The sequence below is a fragment of the Perna viridis genome, chromosome 3 (genome assembly GCF_037379345.1).
Source record: "Perna viridis isolate PV_CMFRI_1.1 ecotype Kerala chromosome 3, ASM3737934v1, whole genome shotgun sequence".
Classification (NCBI taxonomy): domain Eukaryota; kingdom Metazoa; phylum Mollusca; class Bivalvia; order Mytilida; family Mytilidae; genus Perna; species Perna viridis.
Window position 1 is genome coordinate 18,476,654 of NC_142447.1, and position 14,445 is coordinate 18,491,098.

The 14,445-nt window shown below is 30.3% G+C and overlaps 1 protein-coding gene across 4 annotated transcripts in view; it reads right to left on the bottom strand.

Annotated features, from left to right (window-relative positions):
* Positions 1 to 276: 276 nt before the first annotated feature.
* LOC148621299 (uncharacterized) overlaps positions 277 to 14,445 on the bottom strand; it is a 54,955-nt gene continuing 40,786 nt past the window's right edge. For all 4 annotated transcript variants that reach the window (XM_088575468.1, XM_088575467.1, XM_088575465.1 and 1 more), the window contains 9 exons: positions 13,427 to 13,591; positions 12,343 to 12,546; positions 11,156 to 11,335; positions 9,831 to 9,925; positions 8,909 to 9,020; positions 7,873 to 7,988; positions 6,923 to 7,012; positions 5,772 to 6,044; positions 277 to 5,345 (listed from right to left, as the gene is read on the bottom strand). In XM_088575468.1, coding sequence (XP_088431594.1) covers positions 5,096 to 5,345; positions 5,772 to 6,044; positions 6,923 to 7,012; positions 7,873 to 7,988; positions 8,909 to 9,020; positions 9,831 to 9,925; positions 11,156 to 11,335; positions 12,343 to 12,546; positions 13,427 to 13,591 — 1,485 coding nt within the window. In that variant the 3' untranslated portion in view covers positions 277 to 5,095. The remainder of the gene's footprint in view (positions 5,346 to 5,771; positions 6,045 to 6,922; positions 7,013 to 7,872; positions 7,989 to 8,908; positions 9,021 to 9,830; positions 9,926 to 11,155; positions 11,336 to 12,342; positions 12,547 to 13,426; positions 13,592 to 14,445) is intronic.

Here is a 14,445-nt window from a genome sequence, read left to right on the forward strand (position 1 = left end):
TCTTTGCAGCTGCATACGTAAATAAAAGACTATAATGGCCTTTAAGATAATAAAAAGAAACTTTCGAGTCATTACCCATTACTAATACCCCATATAGTCAAATTATAAATGCAAATTCATGTTCCCAAAGCCAACAACTCAGCGATATGGCATACCAAAATAAGGCTTCTGTCAAAATATAAAGTGGCTGTCACTAGTAGTCAAAGACATAACTACTATCAAAAAAGCGTACTGACAATGGTAACAAAAAAGGAGAGAGATATAAAAACCAAGAAGTAAAATGATTGCTTTATTGTCTAATATTAGTTGTATAACATATATATTGTACGATGCTAAAATGATAAATGAGTGATATTGAAAAGACTATCTAATAGTTCACTGTGGATGGAGTGGATGGTCCTTTTTTTCTATTTCATGCTAAGAGAAATAAACTCCCACAGTAAGCAAACTGGTTCCCTATCTTATCTAGGGTAGGATTAGCAAATTACGTTTTTTTCTTGAAATTTAAAGCACCTTAAAGCGTGCAAATATCAGAATGAATTTTCAAAATATAAAAGTCAAGTAACTACAATGAAAACTGTAAAAACTGAACCCAAAAATGATGTTCACTATCCTGCTTCTGCTCACTGATGCAGAGAACCAGTCAGTTTGGTGTGTCTGCTATTTTCCTTCGCATGAAATGTCCAAAAATCAGTAACGATAAACAAACTAACAAAAAGTAAAAAGGACGGAATCTGACAACAGTACAACTAAGAAATTTTCAACAGAAAAACAACTGAATTGTTGCTATATAAATAAGTAAGCAATAAAATAAATATAACTCGCAGATATGTCTTTAAGAAGCACTCCACATAAAAATCATGCAAAATGTGATACATGGTTGGAAAGCCTACATATTTTTATTTTTGATATCTTGTTTAAAAAGCTTAAGTAAACAGAAATTAGCATTTGGCTTTTCATATAACCCGTGCTTATAGGAGATAAAAATTGCATAGAATGCATTGTAGAATTCAAAAGTAAGGGAGATAACTCTGTAAATGACACTCAAATACAATAGAATCTATTGGATTTTCAATGTTGATTATCTCCTAAGAGCAGGCAGATTTGAATGCATAATAACACATTTCATAATATAGACCCATAAAACAACTTAATTACAAAAATAAAAATATGTAGACTTTTTGGGGGTGTATCACATTTTTCAGATTTTGCATGATTCTTACAAAGACAGCTACTTAAAACTCCTGGGTGACAATGTTAAATGCATAACTATCTTGACCAAATGAAACTGAAATACATAAATTCAGAAAAAAAAAATCTCAAAAATAAAATTTCGTTGGATGCGTGTGTCATTCAAATGAGATATAATTCAATGTTAAAAATCATTATACTTAAAATATAATGCTGAGACTTATAATATGGAGTTACGAATTTTTAGAGGGTTAATTTCAGATCTATGAACACAATTTTTTATTGCAAACTCACAACTTTTAATAACCCCTTTAAACTAAGAAATATTTACTAATTTTATCAGTATATCTCTATTTTTACAAAATGTGTTCATGTTACATGTATGGACATCAATAAGCTGACTGTAATTGTGTCTATATTTCAAATTAATTTTGAAAGAATTTCTAGCCAGTTGAATGTTAGCTCAATAAATGATTTTTGTAACAAGAAAAGTTGAATACTAAACTATGTCCTTTGCAACTGTACTAAAATAAAAACATGATATCAATGAAACATTTAAAGAAGAAAAACAGATCTGAGTGTTTAAATTGATTACTGAAAAAAACATAACTTTTAACTTGGTTGATAGTTATTAAACTACTTTGACTCAAATGTTCCCAAAAAAGTTAAACAAACAATTGAATGCTGTTATGGTCTTAACACAGTCTTGATTGGGTTTTTTAAAAAATCTCAACTTGAGAATTTCCTCAAAACATGAGATTTTTCTCAAATTTTCAATTCAAATTGATGTAATTGGTCGAAATTTGAGTTGAGGAAGGTTATGAGAAAATCTCAACTTGAGATTTTTTTTGGGGAACTTGAATCCTGAACACTTTTAGTGGATTAGAATGAAAACTACTTCAGACATATATGTTACTCACCATCTTTTTGCAAATTTTACAATTCATTTTAGACACTTCATTTATTTCTGGTTATTTTTTTTAAAGAAATGAATTTTTTGGCATTTTGTTAAAAAATCTAAATCTTACAAACTTAGTTTAGTTAGAGCTGTAATTGAACACATTACTTCCACACAAATGCAAATATATCAATGTACTATGAATAATTTATTGATAATTCATAATGAAAATTACTAATTTCATGATTTTAAATGCATCATTTTTGGTCTACTTAGGGGAACTAAACAGAATTTTCTTTCTATAATTATTACATAAAAGTGTTAGAATATATTTGTGATCTAGACCTTGAAGTATACTTTGATAGAAATACAAGTTACAAAATTTCTAACTAGAGAAGGGTTGGTTGTATTGTTATTTTTTTACTTTTTCACTAAAAACAGTGGAGATGATTAAAAAAGATCCATCAGAAAACTAGTACAGTGGATTCCACTTAATCGCATACCAGTTAACTGCATATTCCTGTTAATGGCATCCAAACTCAAAGAACAAAACATCTTACATCTTATCCATGCAAAAAATCCTCTTATATGCATAACATAAGGCCAAAAATAAGAAAATTCCTATTAACTGCATAAATATTTTTAAAAATTTACTCAAAAATGTACCATGGGTGAAACAACAATACATCGTTAGTGAAATACCTCCGTTTTCTTAAGAAATTTGTTCTTACAACAATATTTTCTTTTTCTTTTGGCTAGACAATAAAGCAGCGATCTGATTAGACATGAGGAAAGAATATACCCCACTAAAACCTAGAAAACATTAGGTATTTTCCCTTGAAATGACAATATCTGTTAATTGCATATATTTTTCAGACAAACAGGTTACATGATAAAAAAGAATCCACTGTACCATTGTATAGTTCAGAAAAATTTTCAATGAACTTGTAGAAAAGAGCACACAGAAAGCGGAGGGGTATTAATTGACTTGCAAAAAAATGCATGCACCACAAGATTTGAATTGTGGAGGTGTAGAAACAGTAAAGTGTAATAGGATGTAGACAAGGTATAATTCATCTAAATCTAAACCAATATTTTGATATTTGTTCCTTTTATTCAAGTATACATCTTAATTGCTCTCGGCACATTTAAAAAGTTATAGGGGAGTCTAATGAGGTATTATTGTTATAAATACTGTTACATTGTTATATTGTCTTCAAAATAAATATATGGCACCTAAACTACTATAATTAAATCTTGATCTCTAATCATATGGAATGAATCAGATTAAAATTAAAATAAATTAAAAATGAGAAAAATCAAAGCCTTATCTGATATTCTGAAACAAGAGCAGTAAAAAAGGAATATCACTCAAAATTAAATAAACCAGTCCATAGCTAAAGAACTGTGGTTGATTTGACAAACAGTCATAAGTAAAAAATAGATTGTATGTAATGATGTCATAATAGAATATAGCATTATGACATCATTAATTATGGTCCATTTTATACTTCCGACTTTCTGTGAATGTAACCACTAGTTACTTGGATTGGTGATATGAAAGTTGAACATTACTGAAAAATATTTGCAACTATTTGTAATGTCATAAAAACAGTAATTGGAGTTATGAATAGTTTCTGTCAATTTTATAGGGCAAGGTATTATAGACCAATTGATTCAATAAAGGAAATTGACAATTGAAGATAATTGCCAACTTTATGAGAGAGTTCAGAAAAAATTATTTGTGATTTATTTAGAAGTATACATAGAGTATTAAAGCAAGTGGGGACAAGATAAGGATTTGATTTTTCTCGTGTTTTGGTTAAAGTATAAATGCATACTCAAATGCTATCACATAAAAAAACATGATATAGCTTAAAAGATGTAAATATGAACTCTATATAAATATAAAAAAAAAACAAATAATATACATGTATATTTCAATGTAAAAAATAATCTTGAAAAATAAAAAAAAATATCACAACTAGTTTGATAAATCACAGTGAGACACTTCTTCAATAAAATTACCAAACTACGGCTAATTCAAATTGTTTTCTTGCTCTTCACAACCACTGGAGTCATTTTTTTAAGATATAAACACATTTTGACCAGTACACCCACCTTTTATAATAAAATAATGGGTAAAACATAGGTTATTATCCTCAAGTAAGATTTCAAAGCAAAGCTTTCCATAACAATATACAAATGTCATTATGAACGTGTAAAGAGCATTAAAATAATATTGATTGGCCTTAATAATAAATTAAAGGTATGTTTACCCTGGCAATTGTAATTGGTTGATAGTATGTTGACACCATTAAGTTTTGGCAAGGTCAGAAATTAAATGCTTTTGTGGTCTGGACTGAGAATGAAATACAAAAAATGCAAATAGAACAATATACATCATGTATGTGACCAGTGTATTTATTAGGCTTGAAAACATTTATAAAATTATGAAAATAGTGAACTTGGTCATGCATGAACAGATATGTGATGACGAAACAACTTGCACCAAATTAATTCTAGCATTTCTTTGCACTTTATGACATTTTGATTGTTACAATATTTCTGCTACTCACAATAATATATTCAAGCTTCAAGGGAAAAAAAACACATGATATTAGCATGATGGCAAAATATGACAGGACTCGTATTTTAAATGCTTTGTTAAAATATTCCTATTTAATATGTTTTTTAAAAAAAAATTGAGTTACTAAATTTTTCATTTCTATGTATAAACATATGCCATTAAATAGTTTTAGACTCATAAACATGATTTTAAGTGATATTTTTCAAGATATTGGAGGTATATGTGAACTGTCTTTTTCTTTAGTTAGACAGCTTTGCTTCATGTAATCTTTGATTAAATGTGTTCAATATAATAACTAATTGTTTATCCTACTTAAACTAAATATCGCATTATTACATGTATTTTGGCATAACTTTGAAATTTCATGATTATGTTATTATTTCTACTGTAAACAGGTAAGTTACTAGTTTCTACTGTTAGCTCTTTGGTGTTGATCTTTGTGTAGGTTTCGGTGGTGAGGATTCATTGTCTAAAACAGCAACAGTGCTGTTGAAAGACATATCACTACATATAGAATTGTCTGGTGATTCATTAAATGTTACTCTGGGACTACCTAAACTTTTTATTGTGTCATCCAAGTAATTTCCAGAGGACAGCATTGCCTGTGCTTGAGACTGTGATCGTGCTATTATCTCGTTGATTGCTTCCATGCGTGATTTATATTTCCTACAAAAATTACACAAGTACATGAGGGTTAAAATATTGATCATATGTGGTGACCTACAAAAATCACACAAGTACATGAGGGTTAAAATATTGATCAAATGTGGTGACCTACAAAAATCACACAAGTACATGAGGGTTAATATATTGATCATATGTGGTGACTAACAATATGTGTTTCCGAAAGGAAGAAATAATGTGACAGAAATTTATAAATATAAAATAATCAAACCAAAAAAGCTTCTGAGCTTTTTCTTTTTGTGGATTTAAATTATGGTGTGATGAAACTTACTTGTTTTATGGCGTTTTTTTCATTCAACTACCCTTGTTTTCAACATGAAGTGCAAAATCTTTAAAACTTGATCTATGACTAAATCAAAAATATTTAACGTGGATAACTTTTCTAAAAACTTAAAAACAAAAACTTACTTGTCTGAAGCAGAATTGTTCCGCCGCCTCATGGCCTGACACTGCTGCCTCAATCTGACACAATCCTCCTCAAGACTCTGTAAGGAGGTTGCTGTAATCTTATGTAGGGCCCTTTCAGTCTGTAGTTCCGTATTTAAATCATGTATCTGTTTCTTGTACCGTTGGATGACTTTGGAATCACGATCCTTGCTGTCTTTGTCATAGACTCGTTGTGACTCAAGGTGTTGGGACATTTGTTTGCTCATGTCTTGGATCATTTTATTCATCTCATGCCTAGATTTAAATGGGATTCAATTCTATCAATATTGATTTATCATACAGTGGGTCATTTTAGCAGGTGCAAAATTTTGGGAATTTTGAAACCAAAGGGTATACTAACAAATTTGTTGTTTCTAATTTTGGGGCTATGATAAGTGATGGATAAAGTACTTAAGCCAGGTATAAATATTTTGTGGAATTTATTTTGGCCTTTTTTAGACAGATCACTAAATTACATAAAAAAACAACACCCACAGAAATAACCCGTTATATAGTATTTACAGTGCATAGGTCATAGGTCTAACATTCAAAAAAGGAAAACTGGTACATGTGTTGTTTAATTACCATAAGGCAAGCTGTTATTATAGCAATTGCAACTCAATGATATTTTTTTATGAATAAACAAACATAACAGTTATTTCCAAATGCACAGTACATGCTTTGGTATTTTTATTTGCATGCACCATTTTTTATTTATTTTTATTTTTTGTTGTTGTTTGTGAAGATTTCCTGTGTTAGTGGATTTGTCAATTCTAATTTCATCAGAATATTGAAGTATTCCATGAAAATTGTGTATTCTTGTTGGGAATTTGAATTCATAGTTTTATAGATCAAACAAAACCAAGATGGGCATAAGTACTCCCTCACTATAACTGTATTTTACATTCATGAAATGTTACTAGTTTTTACTGTTACCACTTGTTTTTATCTTTGCATAATGCTTTAAATGTGAAAATTAATAGTCTAAAACAACAGCAGTGTTTCAAAACAAGTAAACAGACATGTTATTACAGACATAATTGTATGGTGATAACTTAAAATGGTTCTCTGGAACAACATGACATCCTTACTATTTCACAACCTCAACATAATGCAGTTTAAAAGAAACATACCAGGCAGATTTTTCTGCTCCCCCTGATTCTTCAGCTTTCCTTGTTAAAAATGTCCTCACTCTCTTCAACTCCTCCTCCTGATCTTGAACCCTAAAACAATAACAATTCAAAATGAAAATTCCTACAATCAAGCACTTAAAAAAATACCTGCCCCCCCCCACCCCATAACCCTTAAAAATGTACACACAATAACATATATGTAAAATAGGTTATTCAATGTCTCAAATAGGCTATTCAACATCTCAATAATGAAAAAATAAACTGTAATTAGAAATGCTGTGAGTTAAACTGACAAAAAATACCCCTGCTATCAACATATATTTATGCTTACTTGAGTCACAGATTTGAATATTATGGTAAAAAAAATCATTCAAAGAGAGAACATGTGATATATGGTATAAAAATTAAAAATTCAATAATTTTAACTTAAGTTTAAAAGTCAAGGTCATTTAGAGGTCATGAATATAGCCAACACATTGCCTTATGGTGATTCACCTACACACCATAAATGGAAAGCCTACATAAAAATTGTCCCAGACACAAATCGATGTTCAAAAAACATTTAACTTTTACCTTAAGGTCAAGGGTCAAGGTCATAAAGAGGTCATGAATGTACCAACACACCATACATGGTGATACACCCACGTGCCAAATATGGCATGCCTATGTAAAAAAACAAAGAAGTTATTAAGTACCATTTCATGTAAATCTCACACAGTGAGTGGCGCACAGCAGTTGCATATTTTTATGAAATTTTGTCTGTAGCACATATGAACTTAAGTAAAAACCAACATAAAAGATGTTATCATATTTTGGTTGTCATGGAAACTACACTTTTCCTCAAATATAGACAAAAACACATGAAAATCCACAATAATGCAGTACCATACAAAGAGTGGATTCAGGACCTGAGAACCTCAAATTTTCATTTATTTAACTTTAACACCTACTTTTGCTGTAGCTTGGTATAGAGTTCTTCCTCAGTCTTCCGTGACTCTTCTGAAGCTTTGTATTTGAATTTCATTTCATTGGCTTCCTCTTGTAGCTGTAAGATCTGTTCATGTAACTGTGAAAAACAGGATAAATAATGAGATCTCATAACAAAATAGAAAGTACAAATAGAAAATTCTTTCTTCAGTAATAAATGAGAATAATTAAAATATGTGCGTAAATAATTGTCAAATTTAACATTTTTCTTTCTAATCCTGCTGCCATGGCCCATGTTACTAAAAACAAGTTTGCATGCAAAACACAAATGTCACCAAAACCTGCAAATAGTCAAATGCAGCCAAATAATGAAGCTGTCATGGAAATTAGAAAATAATGTCTACCCTAGATATCAATTTTCATTGAAATCAAACTATGTTTAAATTTTTCCGATTTTGGTGGCCATTTTGAAAAAATGGTGTCTTACTTACAAAATCTGAAACCACAACTGAATCAAGTAGGCCATGTTCACCCAAGATATCAATTTTCATCAAAACTGAACAATGCAGAAATTTTGCTGATTTTGGCAGCCATTTTGAAAAAAAAAATGGCAGCTTTATAAAAAAAATTTTTACCACTGTGAAAGCAGCAAGTCAAGAAATGCTATCTGAGTTATTTTCATACAACTGAATAGTCTCACTAATTTTATAGATTGTTTTTTTTTTTTTTTTTTTTTAATTATTTTTTTTTGTTTTGTTTTAGGCTGCTATTTTGAACTTGGAAACCATTTTGAAATTTTGAAAAATGCATGCACACCCCAGAGAATGCTTGATTTTTGAGCCAAGTTTGGTATCAATCAAAAAAATGGTCTCTGAGTAATCGCCTGGACAACTTCACTTTCAGATGAAGAAAAAGCAAAAACAATAGGTCACAAAACTTCATTTAGCACCTTAAATAAAACAATAAATGCAAATGACAATGTGATGTGATCTGATGAAAGCAGTAATATTCCTGATAATGATCAAACAGAATGATGTCAGTTTAATTATTTTCACATACCTTGAGATTTTCTTTGTTTTTCATTTGTACAGTCTCCCTGGAACTCTCTAAGTCTGCAAACAGCTGTTTGTTTTGATGTGACAGCTTATTCCTATCCATATCTATCAGCTCTCTGTAAACAAGAAAAGTTTTTACTTCCAGTTTCAAATTTCAATTTCTCCACATTCTGCTCAACTTTCACATCTTCTGACGAGTGTGAGAAATTAAGAATCTAACACATGTATGAGTGCAAAAAAAAAATTTCAGACACCAAAAAGATAAGATTTAATCTTTTTCTAATTATATAACAAGGTCTCGCCAAGTTAGAGAATTATTATGGGAAAAGCATGTTTGCACACAATTTCACGATTTACTGTAGGCACACATGATGTTTGTGCAAAAAAATTGAAAACGTTTGCGCACATTCATATTTTGGATTCTATATTATTTCGGCACACAGTGTAAAATATTAAGATTTTAAAATAACAGAAAAGGAAAGGATTTGAAGAAATGTAACGAATACCACAATATATTGAAATGGACACAATAATAAATCATAATTGAAAATCACTACCAGATATAGGGCTAGCTATGTATTTACATAATATATTTTCATAATTTATTCATTTCTTTCACTACACATTTCAAACTTCAATACATTATTCAATCTATACAGGCAAATGTGCCACACATGAGAATCATATGGTTTGCATCATATGATTATCATATAAATCGAGCACCATATGATAATTATATGTTTCAGTATACATATGATTATCATATGATAATCATATGTTTTTCACAAACATATGATTGTCATATGTTTTTAAGCCAAAATTACCATATGAGAATCATATGACTATCATATGTTCAATATCATATGATTGTCATATGATTACCATATGTGGCACATTTGGGTGCGTAAAAATAACTTTATTCTTACATTTGCTGGCTCATATCATTTGCATTTCTCTTCAGTTTTGAGTTCATTTGTATTTTCTGACTTTCCAGTATCTGCTTCAGCTTGCTTACTTCATTCTGCAAAAAAAAAAGGATTGTTATAACTATATAACACTTTGGTCTAAAATTTAACTTTTATTTTTCCAAAAAATGGAGGTACATATTTTTCATCTGTTTAATGCAATCTAAATATTGTACAAAATATATTTATCACCTATAACTTTATAAAGATAGAAGTTAATTGTCAAATTAATGGTCCATTTGTACTAAATGTTGACAATTTACATGTAAAGTCAATACACTAATTTCATTTTCGGGACTTTCTCCCTCCGAAACGTCACAATGCTTTTCTAATGTGAAGTTTACCTTATATGATATTACTGATGATTTGGCATACCAATCCACTGATAACAAAATTCAAAATTTATTTGAAAATAGCAATAAAGAAAATCAATGGAATAAACAGGTCTATTAAATAAATATATGTTTCCAAATAATAAATTTTGATAAGTCACACTGTGAAATAAATTCGGTAATTTCACTCTCGCCATTTCTCCTACCAAAACATCACAACTTTGATATCAATCCGCCAATCACAGAATTTAAAATTCATATTGAAAATATTGATAAAATATGAAGAAAATCTATATAATAAATAGGATAATCAATTGGTTATCGTGAATAACCGAAATATGATCACTAATGCCAAGAACGATTGAGGATTTAACTCATGCTGAATAATGTAAATAAAAAAAAATTAACGGCTGTCTATGGAAAACCAAGGCAATGGGTGGTACATGCCTAACTTCGTTTTTTTTTTTTTTAAATATTTTTATCAATTTGAGATCACAAACCCATGTATTCTAAAAAATGAATGTTGTTTTGCAATTCGCTGAAATGCTGAGAATGAAGTAAATTACATAGAAGTACTATAAAAATAAAGATAAAGGGAAATAATTCTTTGATCTGTTTACAATTGTTGATCTGTTTAGGTAACTTCAAACATATATAATCTGAGTCATCCACTTTTGATGCAGAAAATTCCTCTTGTTCTCGACATGATAATGAGTTAAACATTACATTAGAACAAAAAATTTAGTGATATAAAATTAACCCTGTGCTCTCCATATCATAGGATTTGTCTGGTTTCTACGAGGACAGCCTCTAAATCAATCATGTCGAGACTACTTGGAGATTTAACTTGTGCACAGAACTTGAACAAATTTGGTGCACTCAGTAAAATCTTGGCACTTGTAATAAGGCTTTGTTATTCACTCATAACAATAATTATCCTATATCAATTGTTACCTGCAGTAAATCAACTTGTTCTTGTTTAGCGTTAGCTGTACACTCCTTGGAGTAAGCAGAGGCTTCAAACTCTTGACTTCTCTCTACAGCAGTCTTTAATTTCTCCTTCTCAAATTTCAATTCTTTTTCAAGTTTAGAAACTGTATCCTGAGATTTGTTTAACTTCTCTTCTGTGAGGAACTGCAAAGAAAGCATGAAAGTTGAAAATTGTATGTTGGTCAATTCAATATGGATATCATTTTATGGCATAATACAGAACTTTAAAGTAAAAAAAATTATTGATTGTTTGCCAATTTAAAAATGTATGCGTGTTGTTTCAAAGTTTTGTTTTTTATTTGAGAAAGAGACGGTGAATGAGAGAGACAATTTACAGTATAACTTCACTAGTTTGGCCTCATAATGAGAGTCACACTACAATAGGTTTTTAGTTAGATTATTGAGCAAATTTTAGTTTCATAAAAGTATATCTACAATGTTTTAAACCTATTTAAAATAAAATATCTGTGAGTCAATGCCTACTAGTGATACTTGGAATACCAACTTATGTTATATTGTAGAAATATGTAAGCTGAGTGGCAAATAAAAAGTTGTTGACATCAAAACCATAAGTCACATCCAACTACAAGACACTTCTATATAAATCAGTGAGACAAGGGTAAAACAATATACCCCTCCTTCAGTGCAGGGGTTTAAAAAAAGTTTTATAGCCTGAAGTACCAGTCCATATAAAATTCAGACATTGCCTGTAGTAAAGTGATTCATGATGTAGAAAAACACCTGGATCAGACGATGCTTTTTTGGTCTACATATACTATATTTCTATGTGACAAAAGTCCTTTCTGTATTTAGATCTGTACTTTTGAGAAAACTACTTAAATTCCCACTAAAATCAACCAAATCAAGAATGATAATTCTTGGAAAGTACTAATTTCATGTACAATCTATATAAATTTCATCTCAAAAGTGCAACTCAGAAATGCAAAACTAAGACTGGTTATGTGATCTATAACGGTTTCTGAACAAGAAATAAAACTGAGTTTGGTGAGTTTTAGACATGCATGAATCACCTCCAGTCAGATTTTTATAAAAAATACTACTTGGCTATTAAATGGCCCAAAAACATGGACTTTCCTAAAGTGGTAAACTCTCAAATTCTCAAGGTTCAACATAATACCAATTATCATTACCCTTTCCTTTCTGCTCTCATGAAGTTGACTTTCCAGGGAACCAGCTTTCTGACCAGCAACTTTCCTGGCTGTTGTCTCCTCCTGAAGCTGTTCTCTAGTTTCCTCCACTGTTCTTTTTAGCAAAAGGTTCTCAGCAGTAAGTTTGTCCCTGGTCTGGACAGCAGATGACAGACTAGATTGAATTGACTGAAGCTCAGACTTAGTCTAAGAAAAAAATTAAAACTCAATCAGTAAATTCTACAATGAGTCTAAATCTAATACAATGTTCTCTCTCTACTAACCTCATTTATAAAGTTAAGCCTACCAAAACTTGTCACCCAAACAGATAGCTAAAATACAGAATGGATGGTAGCATCAAATCCATTACCATGCAAATTATACAAATTCATTCATGTCTTGACAAGTGTAAGAATACAAATTCATAAGTATATTTACATAATCTCAAATCAAAACTGAAATACTATATTCTGAACAACGAATTGTTGTTATATTCCAAATATTTTTTAACAAAAATGTAAAAAATATTAAGTATCTGGTTTAAACAATAAAAAATGAAATACAAATATATTTGATCCTTTTTTTCATAATTTTGCACAAATTTGTTAATACATCCTTAGGACACAGGGGCTTGCTATTACTATCAAATATGTGCTTAACTGGTATTTAAATTTTATGTTTATAAATTAGCGCTGTATATTTGATAGTGGAACCAAGTGTGTTAGACCCAGTGGTTAGGCAAAAATATGAACTTGCAGTTTAGCCCTGCTCCACACTGATAAGGTAGTGCAACTTTGATGTCACTGTCTCATGGACATTTTTACTATATTTCACACTTGTTAATCTTTGGAACAGTTTCTCCCATTGACACTTTCTCATGTGGGAGATAAATGCAAATTTATTTTTGATGTAAAAATTAAAATATTTTTCTCAGAAAATATTGTCATTTTAACCATAAACTTCCAACAAATCCTATATTCTTAAGTGACAATTCACTAATTTTTTCACTACTTTTTTGGGAATCATCAGGTATGATATTTTGATATTTTCACTTCTCCTTTGTAAATCAAATAATTTCCAAACAAACCTGATTAAGATTATCTTTTAGGTAGAATTTCTCTCCATCATTAGCCGACCTTAAACCTTCCACAGTTTTAGTAAGATCATGTATCTGTACACTTGTAGATTCATCCAGTCTGTGAAGTTTGTCCTCCACACCAGCCTTCTCCAGCTGAACTTTAGATATGGCCTCCTGGGAATAATAAAATAGGGGTTCAAATTTACTTTCAAGAGTGAAAAGACCTGAACTTTTCAACATCCTACATGAAAGGTCCATCAGATGAAAAGTAAAGGTCCTCAATAAAAGTAAATGTAGAGTATGATAGGTCCAGGATCTAGTAAATGAAAATTGAATAGCCCTGCATCAGAAATCCAAGGTCCCATACCTCAGGACCAGGACTAATTTGAACCCCTGAAGACAGAATTAAACACAAGAATTTAGAGTTCAAGTTCCCTTGTCAAAAGAGGCATATATTTAACTAATTGTAGTAATAAAACTATAAAACTGACAAAAGCTCACTAAAAGATACCACAGCTACCAACTCTTGTAAACATATATTCAAAATATAAAAAAAGTCATCAAACAGGAAGCAGATGTGGCTTTAGTCAAAAATCCAACACCACCATATGGTATACCTATATAAAACTTTTGTAAAAACATCAAGTGGCTAAGATCGGTACTTGCAGAGAAAGCTGTAACAAAAAAGTTACTGACAGACCAATGGACAGATGGACAGACATCAATAATCACTATATACTTTCTGTACAACAAGGATACAAATTTGTTCTTTACACTGAAGATTCAGCATTTTCTCGTATGCATTTAACCTTTTTTTCATTTGGTAAAATAGTAGCAAAGAAGACTGCTTATGATTTTATGGTGCTTATTCTAACATTATTAACCAAACAAGTAGAAATGCTCATTATGATTGCCCTTCTAATTTGTTATTATTTTCATTGCTTATATTCCTGTACCAAAAACATAGGTTAATTCAGGATGCTTCTGACAGAATCAAATTCATACTTTGAAAGAACTTTTATTTTCAT